Below are 21,537 nucleotides of genomic sequence, written 5' to 3'. Positions count from 1 at the left end.
TACAAAGTGACTGCCCTTGATGTCTTCATATTGAAGCTCTCCACTCTGTAGCTTGAAGAATTATAAAAATGCAATGAGGAGACATACTGTATAAGCAATAAAACAAAATCGAGAATAAACATGATACATCAAGTAATCTCTCCCGCTAAAAATTAGTCACCCAAACAAGAAAGGTTTGGCAGATGTAATGCTAGCGCTTAGCCACAGTAAGAATCCAACTGACAGAAAGGGAATATATATGTATACTTGAGTATTTCTTACAGTGTCCTCTGAGTTTTCATTCTCTTTGTGTGGATACCCAAGAGTGTATGTTTACACGAGTGCAAAAGTGTATGTCTAACAGCGTGTCATAGTAGCAGAAACTGCCGTGATACAGACCCACACAGCATGAAAAAAGAATGAGAAGAAGGCTCCCATGTGAGAAGCTAAAGCATGAAAGTGTGGTTTGTAGATCCTCGGTGGTGTGCAGCATGCACGCAAAATTAGCCGATTTGCAGGCATTGTCCAGACTTGCATAAAAATAAACAATTCAACAAACACTTGTTGAAAAGATGCTGAAGATGACTTTGTCAGATGTCTACACAAAGGTTGTTTTGCTTGAAACATACAAAAGACACACTTTTATATCTAAATTTAGTTCAAGGGTGAAACTTTTAACACCACTGGAAAGATTTGAAGCCATCAGACCTCATTCAGCAAAGTAAAACGATTCCCATGGAAAGCAATATTGGCATGCAGATATATGTAAATCATGTAAACATTTTTACAAATATAAGAAGAAAAAATCTAAACTTTAACATTTCAAGCAAGCTTAACATCAGCTTAACATTTGTATCTCTAAATTGCTCAGTAAGTAAACCTAAATCGATCAATTGTTTATATTGGGTTGAATTCAAGCCTTTGTTACAGCACAAGTGTTTACCTCTCATTTTTCAATTTAGACTCAAAAGGATGTTTTGTTTTGTTTTTTAAAGGCCATCATCGGTCAGCCAGGTTAAGCTCAGAAAACAGGGTTCGTGGTCCTCGGAGAGCACATTCAGCAGGTTTTAATGTTTGTTTGTTTTAACTTTGACAAGTATTAAAATGGCTGATGTTGTGCGCTTTGGTGCTCTTCAGGTGGGAGATGCAGGAGGGTGCACAGCTGGAAGATGGAGAGAAAGCGATGGTAGAGGAACTTGAGAAAGCTTTTTTGGGTTGCTGCTGCACCCCAGAACCACAGAACCCCCCTGAAGCTGATGAGACACCCAGAAAGCAGGCCCAGGGGAAAACACAACCATCTGCATCTGATGAAGGTTCTACCCCGTAACAGCCCACGCCGATGGATTTTTTATTATTGTTATTTTTTTTTATCACGTTGTAAAATGTTTTTCTTGTAATATGCACTTGGAGCTCTCAAGGTATTACAGTGTGTATATATGTGGGGATGTGTGTTTGCACATTTGTAGGTGTAATTGGGTTTGCACATGTACTGAAAGCTGCAAATTTGCATATGTGTGTGCATAAGAAAATGAGAGAGAGAGAGAGAAAGGGCAAGAAACAAAAAAGTGTGTGAGATGGTGCCTCCCTCTTTATACACATACCTCAGACAAACTCTCTGTGCTTTTCTGTGCTGCATCAGATGCATTTCATCTTTTTAGAGCACGCCGACAGAAATCAGTTCTGGGGAAATGGAGAGCCTGGATTTGTTTGCCTGGGACAAGATGGGACTGTGTGATCATTGTAGGTAGTTGAAGATTTTTTTTTCCTTCCTTTTTTTTTTTGAGACAGTGAGTGTAAAGACACTGATGTCAGCATACTTTCTCCTGGTTCCTGAAAGAAAACATCAATTTATTATGGTTGGGAAGCGAGATGAAGTATGTTTTGATAACAATGTGTCCTCCAAATCTGTCTGTCTATGAAATATCTGTCAGTATTTTCCCCATAAACTGCGTAACACAATTGTTCCCTGTTTTTTTCTCATATATGTCCATATTTTGTTACTTATGAGATGGAGACTGATTTTTTTAGAATTAAAAATGAACATAAAGGCATAACCCTACCTCACCTGTGAATATTCTCCTTCTTTACATACAACCTGTATATAATATGTGATCTTTTTGAATCTGTGATTTATAATCTTTGTGATTATGATATTAGTATTATGTTTTGGAGTACATATGTGTCCCCAATTATACCTGATGTTCCAAAAAAGGAGATTTATCAACTCAAATTCTGTTCTTTTCATCTATAAGAGTGCAATTTCAGCTCACAAAGACTGCTACACACCACAGTGTCTTTGAAACAGGAGGAAACCATTTCCTGTTGCAAAAAAAACATGTTTCTTTTTACCCTTAACTAGATTATTGATGCAAATGTAGCAGGGTTACAATCATCAAACCACTTAGAGAATACAAAAGACAACAAAATCTTCAGCAATTTATTTCTGCTTTTGTCACACACAAAAAAGGGCTAAACAAGAAGAAAACAACATTCTTCTTTCCTTTTTTTAATTTACTGTATTTAATGCACCAACAAAACAGTTTTATTATTGTTTTGCAGAAAAAATAATATATATTTAGCTAGCCAAATACATATTTTTTTTGATAACTGCTTTCTGCTCTCTGTTTTTCGAGCGCCTGTTCACTTATTAAATATGTATTTCCACTAGATTCAAGTGATAGACTCAGAAGACAAGTCTCAATGAAAGTGACAGTTAATTCACAACAAAGTATTATGAAAAAACAAAACAAAACATGTTTTATAATGCATATTTAGTTGGGGATTACCACACCTACATAATCCTTTTAGAATCCCTGATGTCTTGATTGCATGTGTAGAAAGAATGAGCCGTTGCAGCATTTTTACTTTTGAATTGATTACTCTGAGTCTCGTGCATTTTCCACTGTAAATGCTCACCGTAGAATCTCTGTTTGCATGCTCATCCGTGTGTTTTCATCAATATGTGGTGAGCAACATGAAGAATATCTTTGAGCTAGAGCCGTACTATATATGTTTGTTCCTTATGTCAACTCCCAGATCCTCTTTGGCTTTCAATTTCTAAACTGATGATGCATTTGTTCGACATTTCCGTCCCTCCTGCCCATACGTGCGGTCTACTGCAAGCACAGACTGTCCATCTCCCTTGTCCTGTCACACTGAGTGATTATCCATGCCACTTTTAGTTGTTATTTAGATCTCTCTGCGGTACTGCCATTGCTCTACTTGAGAAAAAAGATGAACTGCGACTCCCCAGAGAGACCATTTCAATTCAAAACCAATAAAAAGTAGGACACCAGTAGGACATCTGCAGCAAAAAGTGTGAAGTAAAGCTGCAGGCACCTGATTCAGGTGAGCAGTATGTGGCGGATATAGTAGTTTTTTAGTAAATCACCTGTGGCATAGTATCAGTATCAGTCTGGCAAGTCTAGTTTCAATCAAGTTACCCTCCTTTCCCTTTGGATATACTGTAACAGGCTCTAAACAATGTCACTCTCTCATGTTTTGTGAGAACAGTCCTGTGTCCGAGTGCATCAAGGAGTCAGACTAAACTAGAAAAATGCTCGAGAACTGCCAGTCCATTTGATATTACACATTTCCAACAGCTTTTTCCTACAGGACACGATGCCTATGGGTACGAGGTGAAGAATCAAAAAAGGGTTAGTTCATTATGTTAAACAGGACAAAAGGTAAGATGTAACACATTAGCAAAACAATTGTGTCATTCTGAGAGCTGCTGACCACTGCTGCCCTGAGCCTTTATTATTATTATTATTATTATTATTATTATTAGTAGTAGTAGTAGTAGTAGTAGTAGTAGTAGTAGTATTTTTTTTTTTTTTTTACTTTTTGTTGTTAAAATGTTTCTAATCACACTTTACATCAATTTTAAGTAAAGTAAAGGTTAGGTTATCCTGATACAATGGCCCAACATTCACCATAAACTAACATTTCTTAGAGTATTATCCTCCTGCTTCTATAATTATATACACTACTGTGCAAAAGTCTTAAGCTACTTGATTGTTTGTTTTTGTTGCATACTGCTAGTAATAAATCTCAAAAGTAAGAAATGCCAAAAGATACAACTGAGTTAGATCCCTTTATATGATTAAATGATTCATAGGTCGGTGTTAAGTGGCTTAAAGAAACCCATTCCTCTGAAAATAGTCAGGTACAAAGACTGGAATGACAATGACATAGAACTTTGAAAATCCTTTTCCTGTTGCTCAAGACCACTTAATACCACAAAAAATAAGTGAGAATCTGGTTCCTTGGAGCAAAATATATAGAAACGAGATGTGACTCAGAACGTTTGCACAGTACTATATGGTAACAGACCTGAAACAAGTTCACTGGAGTTTATTACATATTACCAAAACTATCTTTGGCATCCATGCAATACTGAAACTGTGACAGTTAAAAAGACACCTAAGCATTTTTATATTATTATCCTATCAGTTTAAACACATTGCAATCATTGTGTCACTGCATGTGTTTAAAATTGAATAAAGAATGCATTTTATGTACCCCAAAGACACAAAAGCACACATTCAGTCAGCCCGTTAGTTTATGCAGAGTTTTGAGGACAAACTCTTAGGCATCACACAATACCATCAGGAAGATGTTGACTGGTCCACAGGTATCCTCTCTCTTTTTTCAGTAAGACTGCAGCAGACGCTATGGCCCACACAGAGTTACTGTGTACACAGATACAAGTACTTAACAGGTAGCACGACCACTACATATCATGACTTGACTATTGGTTGTTTATCTGCATACAGATCCTTATATGACTTTACTGATGAATATGCTTTTAATAATAATGGATTGCATTTACATAGCGCTTTTCGAGAACCTCAAAGCGCTTAACAATTCCACTATTCATTCATTCTCACATTCACACACTGGTGGAGGCAAGCTACAGTTGTAGCCACAGCTGCCCTGGGGCAGACTGACAGAAGCGAGGCTGCCATATCGCGCCATCGGCCCCTCTGGCCATCACCAGTAGGCAGTAGGTGAAGTGTCTTGCCAAAGGACAAAACGACCGAGACTGTCCGAGCCGGGGCTCGAACCGGCAACATTCCGATTACAAGACGAGCTGCCAACTCTTGAGCCACGATAGCCACACTATTATGGGAATAGTGTATTATATTTTTGTACTATTGTATATTTTGCGAACTATAGTTGATTTATTAAATATAAATCAACACAGGGTTGCATAGTTGCTCGAGCAACTATGCTCCTATCACCGAGCAATAGAGATTGACAGACCACGTGACTTTCGCGCATTGCATGCCGGTAACTCGTGGCAAAACAATCCAAGTACCGCATCAAATGCAAGCATTTGCAGCACTGCAAAACATTCATTCTCCGGTTCCAATACCTTCTTGCTTTTTCTTTGCCCCCCAAAAAAGGTATGTACAAAACGAAGGAGAACAATGCCGGACCGTACAAAGACAGACTTGATGAAAAGGCAAAGAAAAGATACGAGGAAAAAATCAAAGGAGTGAAAGGGTTAGACCTAGTGATGGGATTTCCGGCTCTTTTTAGAGATCCGGCTCTTTCGGCTCGGCTCACTAAAAAGAGCCGGCTCTTTCGGCTCCGAACCGGCTCTTCAGGTTGTTTTGTTGCTTTAATTATTTAATCATTAACAATAATATAAAATTATGCAGAAAAGGAATTACTAATGTAAAAAAAAGTGGTTTTATTTATATATGTTTATATATGGCCCCTAGAGACAAAACACGTACAAACTCTAAAACACATTTCTAGTGTTAACTGAACTTCCAAAACAGAGCTACCCAGATCACTTAAATTACACAATTGAAAGCATGTGCGTATTGTTTGTGTATTTATAGACAAGCACTCATATTTATTCAAATAATTAAAAAAAAATTCATTTACCTGTTATTACCACACACCAAATCCGGTTGTTGATACTTCCTGGCTTGTGTAGCCACTAGGTAACAAAAGCTCAACACTGCGCCCAGCATCCTGGAGCACTTCTGTTGTCTTTTGTACGTGATTCTGAGTTTGTACGTGCTTCTGAGTTTTTAAGCGTTTTGGAGTTTGTACGTGTTTTGGAGTTTGTACATGTTTTGGAGTTTGTACTCCTTTGTCTCTAAGGGCCACCATAAATATACTTTATTTATTCACTCCACATAAAATGTAATAAATAAATCATATAATACAAAGAACTATTTACATTTTAAACTTTTAACTATTTAAATTTTCAGCTTTTTCCTTTTAAACAAATTTAACGTGAAACAACACAAAACACTGCAAACCACAACACAATTAAATATAAATTAAAATATTAAAACAAAAAGAAGATGCACATTCTCTGTCATATGGGCCTGCATGATTTCTGAATCCTTTATCATCTGCAACTGAAAATAGTGGATGATTACTATACCTTTCTAATGTGACATTGTTGTCCCTCGCTCTCTTTCTCTCTGGCTCTGTTCCTGTGCTACTGCGAGTGTAACTAACGCCCCTCCCCCCTCTGCCCAGCGCAAAGTACAGGCCGCGCGTGCGGAGTTTAGCGGAAAAAAGGGCGAGAGAGAGGGTGAGAGAAAGAAAAAAAAAAAACCTCACGGCTCCCAATAAGGAGCCGGCTCGCGTCGTTCACTTCAAAGAGCCGGCTCTAAGAGCCATTTCGTTCGCGAACGACCCATCACTAGTTAGACCCGTGCGAGCACACAGAGTGGACAAAATACGTTAGCGTGCTGCCCAACTTTCACCACGCTCATATTTATAATTATACGTTCTTGGAGTGAGTGCATACACTCGTGAAGTTCAGTAACTTCAGGTCACTGCAACAAGCCCAGGAACAGTTTAACGACGGATGGGTACAGGACCATGAAATGCACCATGTAGAACGAAAGACCATCGTACGTATCATAAGTTTACCAGTCTCACAAATCGTCTTCATAAATACACAGTCGTTAACCGTTTATTAATAGGACCTTTGAGCTCAACGGTAATTAATTAGTAGTGGAAATAATTTCTGGTTCGCATTACAGAAATATAGCAGTGACAATAATATTGTATGCTGTAATCGTATTGGGCAATTAGTGATAGCATAGCGCCACAATTTCTGTTCAGCGCCAGACTTGCTTGTAACCTATATCACCAATTATGTTATGAAAAATGACGTATTAACACTGACCTTTGTGGAAATGCTTGGAGCAGACTAACCTGTGAGCTGGAGTGTTCTGGGACGTTATATTTGGTCTTTGAATGGCTGCAATCCAGGCCATCTGTCGCCTCTTTTTACTTCAGAAACATGGCTCGAATAATTTCTCTTCAACGACGTAATCGATAAAAAAAACGACCTCTTTACCCGTCGGCTTCCCGTGGCTGTCATGCGACCGGCTATTGCAGTTAATAATACAACAGCTTCTTGACAGTCTTTTGTGTTTCTTTTTATCGCTGTGTAACTGATTTCAATTGAAAGCCTGCGTGCGCTAGTACCGCTTGCCACGAGTTCCCAGAATTCTTTGCGGTTTTACCCTTGACTGACGTCACATTTTCAATCTCTATAGAGATTGACAGACCACGTGACTTTCGCGCATTGCATGCCGGTAACTCGTGGCAAAACAATCCAAGTACCGCATCAAATGCAAGCATTTGCAGCACCGCAAAACGTTCATTCTCCGGTTCCAATACCTTCTTGCTTTTTCTTTGCCCCCCAAAAAAGTTATGTACAAAACGAAGGAGAACAATGCCGGACCGTACAAAGACAGACTTGATGAAAAGGCAAAGAAAAGATACGAGGAAAAAATCAAAGGAGTGAAAGGGTTAGACCCTCACGAGCACACAGAGTGGACAAAATACGTTAGCGTGCTGCCCAACTTTCACCACGCTCATATTTATAATGATACGGTTCTTGGAGTGAGTGCATACACTCATGAAGTTCAGTAACTTCAGGTCACTGCATCAAGCCCAGGTACAGTTTACCGACGGATGGGTACAGGACCTTGAAATGCACCGTGTAGAACGAAAGACCATCGTACGTATCATAAGTTTACGAGTCTCACAAATCGTCTTCATAAATACACATTCATTAACCGTTTACTAATAGGACCTTTGAGCTCAACGGTAATTAATTAGTAGTGGAAATAATTTCTGGTTCGCATTACAGAAATATAGCAGTGACAATAATATTGTACGCTGTAATCGTACTGGGCAATTAGTGATAGCATAGCACACAATTTCTGTTCAGCGCCAGACTTGCTTGTAACCTATATCACCAATTATGTTAAGAAAAATGACGTATTAACTACTACAAAACACTGACCTTTGTGGAAATGCTTGGAGCAGACTAACCTGTGAGCTGGATGTTCTGGGACGTTATATTTGGTCTTTGAATGGCTGCAATCCAGGCCATCCGTCGCCTCTTTTTACTTCAGAAACATGGCTCGAATAATTTCTCTTCAACGACGTAATCGATAAAAAAAAACGATCTCTTTACCCGTCGGCTTCATGGCTGTCATGCGACCGGCTATTGCAGTTAATAATACAACCGCTTCTTGACAGTTTTTTGTGTGTCTTTTTATCGCTGTGTAACTGATTTCAATTGAAAGCCTGCGTGCGCTAGTACCTCTTGCCACGAGTTCCCAGAATTCTTTGCGGTTTTACCCTTGAATGACGTCACATTTTCAATCTCTATATAGAGTTAGGATCAAAGAACTGATGGCAATCACACGCCAGAGAACATCTGTACAAGTTTCTGCAGCTGCTGTGCTACTGTCTCTTTAAATGGATCTTCCAGTCCGTTGCCCCGGTAACCCGGAAGCCTCACGCGCTCCATGCAGCATTGCTGAGAGTCCTTCCTGTTTTACAAAATTACAAGGAAGCAGCAACAACTGGATAGTCGCATACCCTGCTAATGGTGCGTGAGTCGAAATGAAAGTATGCATGCATCCGCTGTAAATAGCGGTTCCCTGCTCGATCCTCTCTGCTTCGTTTGGTTAAAATAAACGTCTAATAAAAACACGAATATCCTGCTGTACCCGCTCGCAGTGGTCCATCTAGGGGGCTGGCTCTTTTTCAGGGGATTCCTTTCTCACAGAGCATAAACAGATGTTTTCTGTTGTGGAGAAAATGACGGAGGAGTCAGAGAGAGTTATACGTGTGAAAATGAATGCCGTTTTTGTAGTAACTTCAGCGCAGTTTTAAAGGAAGAAGAATTTCGCTGTGTTTGCATATTTAACTCAGCTGTTGCACGTGTGCTAAGTGGGCAACACGACTTCCTCCATGTTTTATGGTATTATGGCTGACAGATAGCTGCAGTGTTGTGTTATTATAAAGTAACTAATCACTAATTCATTCTCTTGAAGAAACTGGGAGATTGTAGTGTTTACAGGAGAGCAGGACGGAGCAGTAACATCCCTAATGTTATGGCCTGCTGCAACCTTACAGGTGCAGCATGCTGTGACCCAGTTGCTATTGTGGTCTTACAGAGGGTTGTAGTCCCTGATACTGAGAAATATTTTTATATGTGGTACTAACTCAACTCATGCCCAATTCTTGGTTTTATTCTTTTTATTGCGTCACTTGACAGGATTCACCTCAGTGATCACTGGGAGGAAAGGACCCATGCTCTCTCATTTTTGTGCTGCAACACCAGCCCTGTTCATATTGTGGATCATCATGGCCCAGGTTGCTGGCCAGGAAGATAAAGAGAAAACTACTGCACTCAAAGGTGAATTATTATTAATAATGATAACACTAATAAATAATCATTTAAGGAGAATTGGTAAAACAGAGGGAAACAGGCTTTTTCTGAACCAAATTAAGGTCTTTTTCTTCTATTTTGACCTAACGGCAGGCACACCAGCATTTCAGACTCAATACCACACAAATCAATAAGATTATGAGCTGTAATAAACTTAAAAAAAAATATATATATATATATATATATATAATTATATATATAATTCTTAATTAAAAAAAGAACAAATAAAAATATTTCTTAAATGATGGGAAATATTTTAAAAGCGTGGTTCTTTAAATATAAGAAAGAGAGCCACTGCATCTAGGATGAGGACAGCTAGGGAGAAATATACAACTTAACATGCTATATTCTTTCTTTAGGGAAAATTAAAAACTTGCTGATGCTGTTATGCTGACCTTTACTGACTGACTCCATTTACTAAAAGTGATTAATTTTAGTAAATGAACTAAAACTATGAAAGTATGAATCAACTATAAAAATATATTCAAACTATAAAAATATGAATTGACTTGAAAGGACCGAAAGGTTTGGGCATCTGATTAGGATGCCTCCTGGACAGCTCCTACGTGAGTTATACCCTACTGGGAGGAGGCCCAGGAGAAGTCGTTCCCCAGGATGAGGTGGAGGAGGTGGCTGGGGTGAGGGAAGTCTGGGCTTCTCTGCTCAGACTGCTGCCCCCAGGACCTGAACCTGGATAAGCATCAGAAAATGGATGGATGGTTGGATGGATCAACCTTGATTAATTTTATTGTTCAAGATTAATAAAAATCATGGTGTGTTCGGTGTGAACCTTTACCTTGCCAGTCATGCCAGAAGTAGTTTGAGAGCCCTTACAGAGTAAAGATCACCTTTATACTACAATGAAACCTTTTTATTCTGACTGGAGCCACCCTTCGCAGGGGTCACTTAATGGTTTTATAAAACTGCTGTGTAATGGCACAGTGGTTAGCGCCATGGCCTAGGTCCTAGGTTCAGATCAACCAGCCATTTGGGAGTTTTCTTTGTTGAGTGTGCATGCTTGGCCCCTTCTCCCTGGGTTGGTCATTCTAAATTGGCTATACATTTGGCCTAGAGTGTCTAAACTCTATGTTAGTCCTCTTAGCAATTGTCCAGCGTGTACCCCGCTTCTTGCGACAGTTGGGATAGGCTCTAGTCCAACCGTGATTTTGAACTGGATAAGTGGAAGAAAATGGCTGGAGCGTTATACATCACCCCAGTAGACTGCTGAATAACCACATGTCAGTTTTACACCTTACCAAGACATTTTATGGTATCTCTCTGTTAGGATATGTTAAACATTTGTCTCTTGAACTTAAAACTATACTTAATGTATATATTGCATGTATTGTATGTGAATGCTCTCTTTTCTACCCACTATACATCTTAATGATGATTTAAGAAAACCTTTTAGTTTAAACAAGCATCTGTTGCTTCGTCACATGGGGATAATGAAAGTAAAATGTACATAGTGATTTTGTGGGAGAGAAACTGAGATTACAAAATGAATGTGTGGATTTTGTATAATGCAGATAAGTGGAAAAAACGGATGGATGGATGGAGTTTGTATCATTGAAATAAAACATTTGCTTTTTTTCCACAGATTTGCTGTCAAGAATAGACTTGGATGAACTGATGAAGAAAGATGAACCTCCTTTCACTTTCCCCAAAACCTTGGAGGAGTTTGAATATGCCTTTAATGAATGTGAGTGCATAGATTTACTTTTTAAAACAAAAGCCAAAAGTGTCATGATGAGCTCCACGGTTTGAGCAGTTACACAAAGCCTGCTGCCGTAACAAAAAACGCCAAATCCCATGACATCTAGAGATGTCAAAGATGACAAAGATTAGATGAGTTATGCTATTTTTTCTAGTCTACTCGTAGCCTTCTTTGCTGACACGTGCACAGTTCTGTAGTGTCATAGCGTCATGGATGAATCTGCATGGTCACAACAAATTGAATGGTACACTGACTTTCACACAGATCCCGATAAGAAAATTTAGATCACTCAAACCCAAGGGAGAGAGATACAGAAAGTTTCTCCTTGCCATAAGTGACACTGCAGACAGCATAGACATAATTCTTTAACTGAGGTGAATGTGTTACATTTTGTCTGGGTTGAGGAAAAAACTCTGTAAGGTCTGGAAGCAAATTCCAGGAAAATATACAAGGCTCTGTCTTTTACGTGTCAGCTGTAGTGGTTTCCAATTTTTATGGCTCGTGACACCTTAAAATAAAGCAATGTCTGCTTGTAACTTTTTGTTGCAAACTGATGAAATCCACCAGTAAGCAAATTTGTAAAAGTCAGGTCAGATTTGTGTTAAAAAAAAAAGGTAATACTTTTTTCTGCCTTGATTTACTTCTTTTGTCGTCTTGTGATCCGTGAGATTAAACCTTAGAGTGCTAGATGGGTCATGGTCCTCACGTTGGGGAACTGGAATCATTACCGTTCGCTTTTGTGTTATGTCAGCATTTTATATTTAATGACAATGTCTCTTTGAGCAAGTAAAGGTGTATGTCATTCAACATTAGAGTAAGGAGCAGAGCTGAAGCCAAAGTGGTGTGGGTGTAAAAGATATGAAAGTCTCTTTAGGATTCTCTTGGCTTGCTTTAATCAAACCAGGTGGAGAAAAGGGGAAGAGCTGGAAGGGTAGTAGTGCTCGGGATTTTGGCTTAGTATTCCTTTGTAGCCTTTTCCTCTCTCTCTCTCACCCTCTCTCTGTTCTCTGTCAGTGTCTCTACTGGCTGTCTGTCTGGCTGAGTGGGGGACATGTTGTGTACTCTACGGCCCGTCAGTAACCTACTCAGCCTTGCCCTCTGCCTGACGGAGCATTTGCATAACCTCGCTGTGCCTAAGAACAGAGACATGGAGACTTAGCCCCCACCGGCTATTATGCCAACACCCGCCAACCACTCTACCCCACCCGCAAGTCCCAGCTCAGTCTACCATGGAGGCAGAAACACATTCAGAGACTCTCCATCTCCTCTTCCTCCTCCTTCTGTCTCCTTTCATCCCTTTTTATATCCCTTCCTCTGTATTTCTCTATTTTCACATCCTGTGTAAAATCTCCAGCTGAAGAAGAGCTTGCTCCCTCTCTCTCTCACACACACACACACACACACACTGCGCAGCCCTACCAATCTGTATGTCTTGTCAGTTTCTACTCAGGCCTGTTTTTGAAGGATAGCATTTCTATTAAAGCCATGGTGGCCCTCAGGCAATGTCTCTAGTATGTCGACACACAGTCGCTCTGGCTTGCAGGCATTTATATAGCTGCTCTCGGGCTACTTTAGCCAGAGACAGGTGGAACAAAAATGTTAATTTGACCATGTAATGATGTGAATACAGAAGAGGCTGTGTACAATAGTTTGCAGGTATCTTAATCACTGAAGATGATGGCTTCATCTTGCTAGCCCTGCGGTTTTCCATTACTGGAAATCCAAGGTTATGTACACCTAATTAAGCGGCCAAATTGAGAACAGAATGCTAATTATGACAGAAAAAGAGGAGAAAAGTTGAGAAAATGTTATTCCTTTGAGAGGATGTGATGTGGGAAACGGTGGAGCTGATCACCCCCAGCTCACGCATACACAGACACACACGCACCTACACAGACACACACACACCTTTGCTACTGTAGGATTTCATTATAGCTCCTCTTTTAGGCAGTAGTGTTTAGATCCTCACCCCTCCACGAATGCATAATTGATTTTTTTTTCAAAGTACTTTTTGTGCACACTGCTTTATCCTAACTTCTTGTGTACCTCTCAGGCACAAATCTATTTTTTAATGCAAAGCGACACCGAACCTGCATTCAGGATTACAGGTTGTCTAACAAGTAACTATGAAAGCGAATGCTGTTATATACAGTGAGCTAGCAATGTACGATTTATCACATTGATAGAGGTGTGAAAATGGTGGGAATTTAGAAGGAAATGAAAAAAATGCGCATTCTTTTATCTTGCAAAGATTTATTTATTTATATCTTAGATTGTTTTTACGTTTTGCAATAATTGAGAAAATATGAGAGCCCCCTGGCTATTTGGGTTAAGTATGTGTACTTTTTGTGGCTTAGCTCTTACAATTTTTGCAGTCATAAAGGTCAAAATTAAATTTAACACTGTTTAGTGTTTTATTGTGTTGTAGTGTCAACTGGAGGATCGATGGGCTCATTGCTAAGGTAGGGGTTCCACAGCCACATGAGGGTAATTGCTGAAAAAAGTAGATCCATTTCTGAACACTGTTTTTGTATCTTAGGACTGTTTTGCATTAAATATATCTTGAATATACTAAAAGCTCCCCTCGTTTCCTTGAATTATAATAAATCACTTAAGCATCGTTCCAAAGACTTTTCGTTTTCTCTGTCAATTCTTTTGTGTAGTAATGGCAGCGTGGCTTACTTGTAGCAATTTACGGAAGCGCAGATACTTAAGTGACACCTACTGTATTCCCACACCTGGTCCTCCTGGCTGGAGCTTCTGATCTGTGTGGGTTTTTGTGTGTGTGTAAGCTCTTCTGCTTAGGGTGATTGGCTGATGCCCAGACAACATCCTCAAAGGAACTACGAGGAGCAGTTGTCGTTGTGCCTAATGCTTGCCAGCCGAACTTTCTCCCTTCATGCTCACACGCATACACAAAACATACTGAGAACCTTTCCCACACCCACTTTAGTCTTTGCTCTTGGAGATTTCAGGTGGAAAAGGCAGGGACAGAACTGTGGCCTGTCGCCAGAGTGAGCACTGAAGGAGAGGGAGAGGGAGATGGGCACTGTTAAAGAGGAAGGGGAGAGGCTTTTTAGATGAGTGAAGAGACAGAGAGAGGGAAAGAGAATTTTTACCATACCAGCTGTCCAGCTCTGGCCTGCCAGACAACCCAGAAGGCTGTTGGAGTCGTGACTGGAAGAATGCTGCTGCATCCATGGGCCTTGTACCTGCCAGATTGGGGGGGGGGATAAAAAATAAGCAGTAAAAAAAGTCAAGTTTAGTTTGGCAGGCAGATGTACGTTTTGATGTGCTGTCAAGAGCAGGGATTCGCCTACTTTACTTGCACGCTGTAATAGAAATAATAGAAAGGTATTGTTTATTATTATTACACGTGTCTTTTTGTCCCATTACATTTTTTTTCCCACAGATGGCCAGCTCCGCCATATAAAAACGGGTGAACCCTTTGTGTTCAATGCCAGGGAGGATCTCCACCGCTGGAACCAGAAACGCTATGAAGCTCTTGGAGAGGTAACACACTGCTTTTTCTGCTGGCCTGCCAGTTCATAGTATGCTTTATACTTCAGTTGGGCCATATTGATCAAGTTTGGCTTCAGCTGCTGAGCTTATTAGGATTATCTGTCTTGACTGGTGAGAAGATGTTGCACTGGTTGTTGTCTGTTTGGACAGCAAATAGGCTCAGACTGACACACAAAGCTATAGGCAACTAAAATACAGAATTAAGTAAGCACTTTGAACTTGCTCTACAAAGACAGACAATAGAATCTACAGACACTGAGTATAATAGGTTTTTTGTTCACTTTACATTAAAAACATGTATCAAAAAGCATAATCTAATTTTAAAAAAAAGCTCATTTTATTAGCCATAAAAGCTTGTGGTAAATGTAAAAATTCTTCCTGAATATAAAGTTTTACATGTAAAACTTGTAGTGTTCAGAAGTGCTCAATGTGCCCCCCTCCAGACACATGGCACAGGTCCATATAATAGTCAAACCCGTCCCATACGTTTGTGAGCATGTCTAGAGTCCCTGCTGTTGGGATCCCACCTATCTGCAAACATGTGAAATTTACGAGTCCCCTGTTTTGATCTCCACCGGTAAACAGCTGTGCAATTAAAGCACTTTGAAATCGGGAAATTCTTTTTGATACACTCTATATATTAACAGTGAATCTTAGCCTTTTTAAACCAACACTAATGTTATCTCGTTTAGGCTAAAACAAAAATCTCACAATAGCATACTTTCATAACTTTCAGTCTGAAGCTGTTTTTTGTGGCTAATTTGGTAGCAGGAATCATGAAATTTTGGTATTGGTAGGGATCGTTGGTGTTGTGACATTACTACTTTAGGGAAATAATACTTTTAAGTTCAGTTTTTGTTGCCCAGTTAATGTTGGAGGTTGTTTTTCTAGCATTACATAGTGAGGGACTCACATCATGATGTAAGCTTTCTGCCAAAAACTTAAACTTGAAAAAGGTATAGATAGTCTCATTTTCTTCAGCTGATAATCATCCTTCTTTTTATGACTTTATTATTTCCTCTGACCTGAAAACATTATGCTTTGGTCCCTTTTAGGATATTGCTTTACACTACTCGCTGTAAAAAACAAAGTTATTTGGTTCGAAACATAGGATTCACACTCCTTTTACTGCTTTTCATGATCTTGTACAAATTCATTCATATTTTTATTTTATTTCTCAGCATGACTAAAAACCTGTCTTTAAGTTGAATCAGTTGTATTTATTTTTAAGAATCTTGATTTTATAACTGTGATGAAGCCTTTGTGATGATTTTTTTTTTTTTTTCATTTTCTCTAATCATTGCACGGTTTCACCTTGGAGTGAATTTGCTGGTGTATCGACTCCTGGAAAGATTGTGGTATTGTGTTAACAGACATCTGAATGCTCCACACCAGCAAACTGGCCACACTTCTCCATTTAAAGACGTGGTCACACTTCCTGATAATCAGTTCATCAAGTGCATTTGATTAGTGGCACCTGGCTCCTACTTACCCTCTTAATTGGGGTGGCTGTGGCTCAGGAGGTAGAGCAGGTCCTCTTCTAATTGGAAGGTTGGTAGGTTCGATCCCTAGCTGCTCCAGTCTACATGCCAGAGTGTCTTTGGGCAAGATACTGAATGCCGAGTTGTGCCCAATGGATTCAGAGTATAAATGTATACAAATAGATAGGAGCCGGTAGTGTTAAATACTGCTTGTGTGAATGTGTATGTAAATATGTGGTGTGTTGGATAAGCAGAGTGTACCAACCTCCATAGTGTCCCATGAAAACTTTATTTTTCATATGACTGCGTATAAATGTTAAGTGATCATTAAAAATGCTCTCAAGTATGATTTGTTACCCAGACCTTCCAACTGTGCATATCTGTGCAAGTAGATCACAGCCTCTCACTCAACTGCATAGCCACAGAGAGCAGTTTGTTTATGGTGGGAGAGAAGACTTTATACCCATCTGTAGGTTTTGGTGACTGTTTGTCCAAAAAGTCACTAGATGTGTCACTAGGTACTTAAAGGCACCTTTTGTAAAATCTCACCACTAGATGTGAGCAGATTGCAGTCAGCTGAATTCTGTTTTCTCACCCCTCCCAATTCAAAATACAAAATACATCTGTACTAAGTGTAGACTGTCAGTCTGCTGTTTATCTCAGCTGTCAATACGTGTCCACGTGTATTTACTTCGGGGGAAGCTATAAAACTTTGTGAATGGAGTTCGATACAAGTTGACGAGTCAGTAAAGTTCATGGCTGTTCAATGACAGTAATACTGAGGTGAGTTGTTGAAGATATCCTGAGCTTTTTTATCGGCAACTGTTGAGCTGTTAGCTGCTATTAGCCTTTGTTAGCTGCTGTTAGCTTGACACTGTTGGGCTCGGAGAGTTAGCAAAGAGGAGGAAGAGAATGACATGATATGTCAGTCGCGTTGTCTATTTCTGTTTTCACTACTTTGGTGAAGGGGACCTCTTCTCAGATGTTAAAACATCGATATGATCCTTCATATCGTTGAGTCTGATGATGCAGACCCGAATTAAAATGAATGTTCTCTTCTCCTCTGTCTGTAGCGTACTACGCATGTGGCCAGTCCCTAGCCACATACATAAAATGCAGAGAGGTGTAATGATAGTGTCCATCTCAGTCACTGTATTTTCAGACGGTGAGGCAACATGGCGGCTTTCAAAAACTGGTGTCTGCTCCTATGTATTTCTAAGATACATAGGAGTATTTCTAATTGCACACTAATAATTGTGTATTTAGGAATACAATTTTATTTTTTCTGTTAAATAAACTAAAAAAAACTGACTGTACCTTTGAAAAAATTTTGCTTTAACGAAATGCATTATTTAAGCAGTGGAGCTCTTTGATGCACCTTTTTTTGGATATACAGAATAGTTTTTCTGTATATCCAAACATACACCATTATAAAGTTCACCTCTAATTCACTCCCACAGTTCCACAACATACAATATGCATTAAGATAATGAGACAAATGTTCTTTTGTAATCTTTTTCTTTTTTTTCCCTTTTTGTAATTTGCATTCCCTACTATGTTGCTTTTAATTGTTGTGAACATTCTTTGAAGTTCAAAGCAAAGTGATAGACCTGTTTGTGGGATTACCTGTTTTTTTTTTTAAATGCTGTATACAGTAGCTCCTTTGAGAGCCGTCTGTAAATCCCCCCCCTCCCCCTTTTCTTTTGAATGCTTGGGCGCTATCTACCAGCATCTAAAGAGGATGTAGAAACAAACATTTGGTAGCAGGAAAGCAAAGGCCCAGAAAGAACACACAGATATTTAAACCAGCTGAACTCGAGCATCTGAGGGGGGCCAAGCATTCAGATGAAGCAAATAATCATCAAGTACAATGTATGCAAATTTTATTCATCCTGTGATTAAAAAAAATTGACAGTTATATCTTCTTCAGAGAAGGAGAAAGGAAATAGTGTCAATCCCTGTTGATGTGAGCTTGTGTAATGAGAACAAATACTGTATGAGTTGTGCTTCGGGAGATTAACTGGCTAAGAAGAAAGGAGCACTACCTGAATAAGCAATATTATCTGTCTGTTGTTTTTAGGCCACAGATGATTCAAGAAAATGAATACTGTACCTCTCATACAGCTTTGCAAGTACAAATGCATTGTTTTTGCTGGGAAGAAATATGCTCCATTATAAATAGACACAACTACTGAATTGTATGCCTTTGGTTGTAAAAGTAGGTTATGGTGCTTAGTCAGCCTCTTTATGTGCGGGTTTAAGGATGTGCGTGTGTGTATGCGTGTGTGTACAAAGCCATACCTGTATGCTTATTTATGCAACTGTATAGCCAATGCATGCAAATGTATTTCTCCTTGAATTCTTACTGCATGCTGTTGTTTGTTTGTGTAGTCGTTTCTTTCAACACTATCATCCTGTTCTTTATGTCAGACAGAAGACTTTTTGCAGATGTCACGAGGGTAAATGTGGAACAACACTCTATGCAGACAGCTCTGTTATAAGCCAACTCCACTCCACAACACACCCTAATGCCCTCTATCAGCCAGCCACCTGAGACGGTCTGAGAACTAGCTACATTCAGCCCAAGAGCTGTGTAAGATGGCACAAGGACATGGGTGCATGTGTTTGCCCCTGGCAGTGTGAATAGAATAGCTTCCTCATTGCCCCCTAATGTTCAATCAAATTCCTTTCTCTCCCTCCCTTTCTCCATGCCTCTGTCCATTTCTCCCTCTCTCCTTCCTTTCGTCCTTTTACCATCACTGTATGCTCATAGTTCTGCATTTTGCGTGGAGGACTCCTTGTATGTGCACGTGCATTCGTGTGTCTGGGTGCGCGGAGGCGGGAGGGTGGCGGCTGTATTGTCAGACACATCACAGCACCAGATGTCCAATTTGCACTTCAGCCTCGTCTGAATGGAGGGACAGATAGAAAGAGGGAGAACGAGAATGTTGGTGTGATGGCCTCCAAGCAAAAGAAAGAGATGGGAACAAAATTTTGGTTGAGCACAAGAGCAGCAAATGATTTTTTATGTATAAAAAAATCATTCCGAATTTCTGCCATATAATCGTGGTATTATGTGGAGATTTGCAGATGGTATGTGAGAGAAGTTCCACCAGTCCACTTTGTTCGGAGACCATTGGTCATATTTCTCTGCATATAAGTGGGGGGGGGGGGGGGGGGGGGGGGTGGGGGGAATACGTGCCTGGGCTGTGGTTCCAAAATCAAGAAATGCTACATAAGGTTAGATAGCGCCCTGATTTTTAGATCTAGAAAAATAAATGAAATACTTACAGTACGCTATATAGCAGACTTATAGTAGAAGGTTATTCCTCAGCTCCATAAATTGAAAACCTTTAAATGTACTCAAGGAGCATCTGTTTATTAATAATATGAACTGTGTTTTGTAAGGGAAGCTAGGTTATTCTGTACAGTTAGGACTGGAGAAACCCACCTGAAAACCCCACACGCTACTGGTATAGTGACATTTCCCATTTTTGGCTCTCAGTGTTATCATTATGGCATATTACAGCTTAATAAAGAGTGGGCTATCTGTGCAATGTTATTCAATGCAGCAGGGTCACCTCAGCCTGTGTAGGTGTCAGTTGTAGTCTAATTCCAGTGATTTGGTGATGAATCTCTCTGATAGGAGACAAGCATAGGGTCTGGCCCAGATGGAGCTCTATTAAGCTGTTAATAAATGAGGATTCTTCTCTGCTCTGTCTGCATCTGTCGAATGGAAGGCAGTCACAAATTTGTAAACACACACACACACACAGTCAGAATATTATAATGAAGTAAAGCTAGCCAGATGGCTGAATTAGAGAGCTGTCTCTCTCTCCCTCTCCCCCTCTCTCGCTCTCTCTCTTTCTCATTTTCTCACTGTCTCTTTATCTCTCTCTCTCTTGTCTCATACAATATCTATAGTCCCTCTGTTATCTTTTTTTTCTCCTCCTGTCTCACTCTGTTTCCACATTATGGATATTGGTTGTCATATTGGCGACTTGCTAGCCAAGGTTTCGGGCACTGGTGCTAGAACAAGTGAAGGGTATAAAATGCATGGTACAAAAGTCCGAGACCAAATGTGAAGATACTTTTAAATGGCATTAATTATTTATAATTAGAAATCATGATATGAGCTGTGATCTGAAATTAAAATTCAATCTTTGAAAAAATGTCTTAGTATTTAATTACATAATGCGCTTGAGATAGGCCTGTGTGCAAAACCCATGTTTTCCAGTATGATTGCTTTTTGTGGTGTCAGGAAAGCTCGCTGTCCCTGTATATTTTCCCTTGTGTTGAGCTCAGGTGTGTGTGAATGCCTCTTTTGTTTTTTGTCTTTGTTTTCTTTTTGGCCTTCAGATACTTCTTGAAAACCTGTGAGGTTTGTTTTGGGTTATTATCCTGCATCACTATAAATCCCGCTGCGCAAATATTCAATAAGAAGGCATAACAGGTTTCTAACAAAAACCTGTAGTCAGCCAAAAGAAAATCTTTGGTGGTTATAATTGTACCTAGTCTTAATCCAATGAAATTGTTCAGTGGGTGGGTTAATATCTGGATTAATTTAATCTAACACAGTGTGCGAATTGCACTGTACATACTGTCTTGGGCCTGTGAACTTGTAACTTTGGCTACCATAATAATATTAAAGAAACAAATACAGCGTGGTTGTGTTCAGCACTGACACCCTAACACTAGCAAATTAACCTGCTGTTTTAAATCATGTTGACTACTGAACTGTTATTTGCAAACTTTTATATAGTGTAAAAGTTTGCAAATAAGTGTAAAAGTGTAAAATAGTGTAAAAGTGTTTTTGCCTCTAAATTTTAACGAGACAATTTCTGTGACACAGTGTGACATAATAATGTTTAAAAAAAAAACAAAGAAAGGAGACAAAAATTGTGGAGGTGTTCAAAGAACAGAGCTTGAATATTACTCATACAATAAATCTGAAATGATGAATCTGTGCTCAACAATGTGGAAAGTTTTCCCCCCACTTCTCCTTTATATATGTTTTAGCCTGCTTGAAGTGTTTGGCCTTTGATTTTACTGCTTGTCCTTTGAGAGTAATGGTAGATGCCCCTTATCTTAAAGTACTT

The 21,537-nt window shown here is 39.5% G+C and overlaps 2 protein-coding genes across 6 annotated transcripts in view; both read left to right on the top strand.

The window, feature by feature from the left end:
- Positions 1-2,038, top strand: part of kiaa0825 (KIAA0825 ortholog) — a 119,724-nt gene extending 117,686 nt beyond the window's left edge. The window contains exon 23 of the mRNA XM_085181437.1: positions 1,117-2,038. Within this exon, the coding sequence (XP_085037563.1) occupies positions 1,117-1,306 (190 nt within the window). The 3' untranslated portion in view covers positions 1,307-2,038. The remainder of the gene's footprint in view (positions 1-1,116) is intronic.
- Positions 2,039-8,756: 6,718 nt separating this feature from the next.
- Positions 8,757-21,537, top strand: part of arb2a (ARB2 cotranscriptional regulator A) — a 164,538-nt gene continuing 151,757 nt past the window's right edge. For 3 of the 5 annotated variants that reach the window (XR_014877376.1, XR_014877375.1, XR_014877374.1), the window contains exons 1-4: positions 8,757-8,872; positions 9,545-9,685; positions 11,319-11,420; positions 14,848-14,948. Coding sequence is in view for 2 of the 5 variants with exons in the window: in XM_085181467.1 (XP_085037593.1) it covers positions 9,381-9,402; positions 9,545-9,685; positions 11,319-11,420; positions 14,848-14,948 (366 nt within the window). In the remaining 3 variants the exon portion in view is untranslated. The other 2 variants (XM_085181466.1, XM_085181467.1) reach the window with 2 other exon arrangements.

Source organism: Neolamprologus multifasciatus, chromosome 12 (assembly GCF_963576455.1).
Source record: "Neolamprologus multifasciatus chromosome 12, fNeoMul1.2, whole genome shotgun sequence".
Lineage (NCBI taxonomy): Eukaryota > Metazoa > Chordata > Actinopteri > Cichliformes > Cichlidae > Neolamprologus > Neolamprologus multifasciatus.
This window is presented reverse-complemented; position numbering and strand designations above follow the sequence as displayed.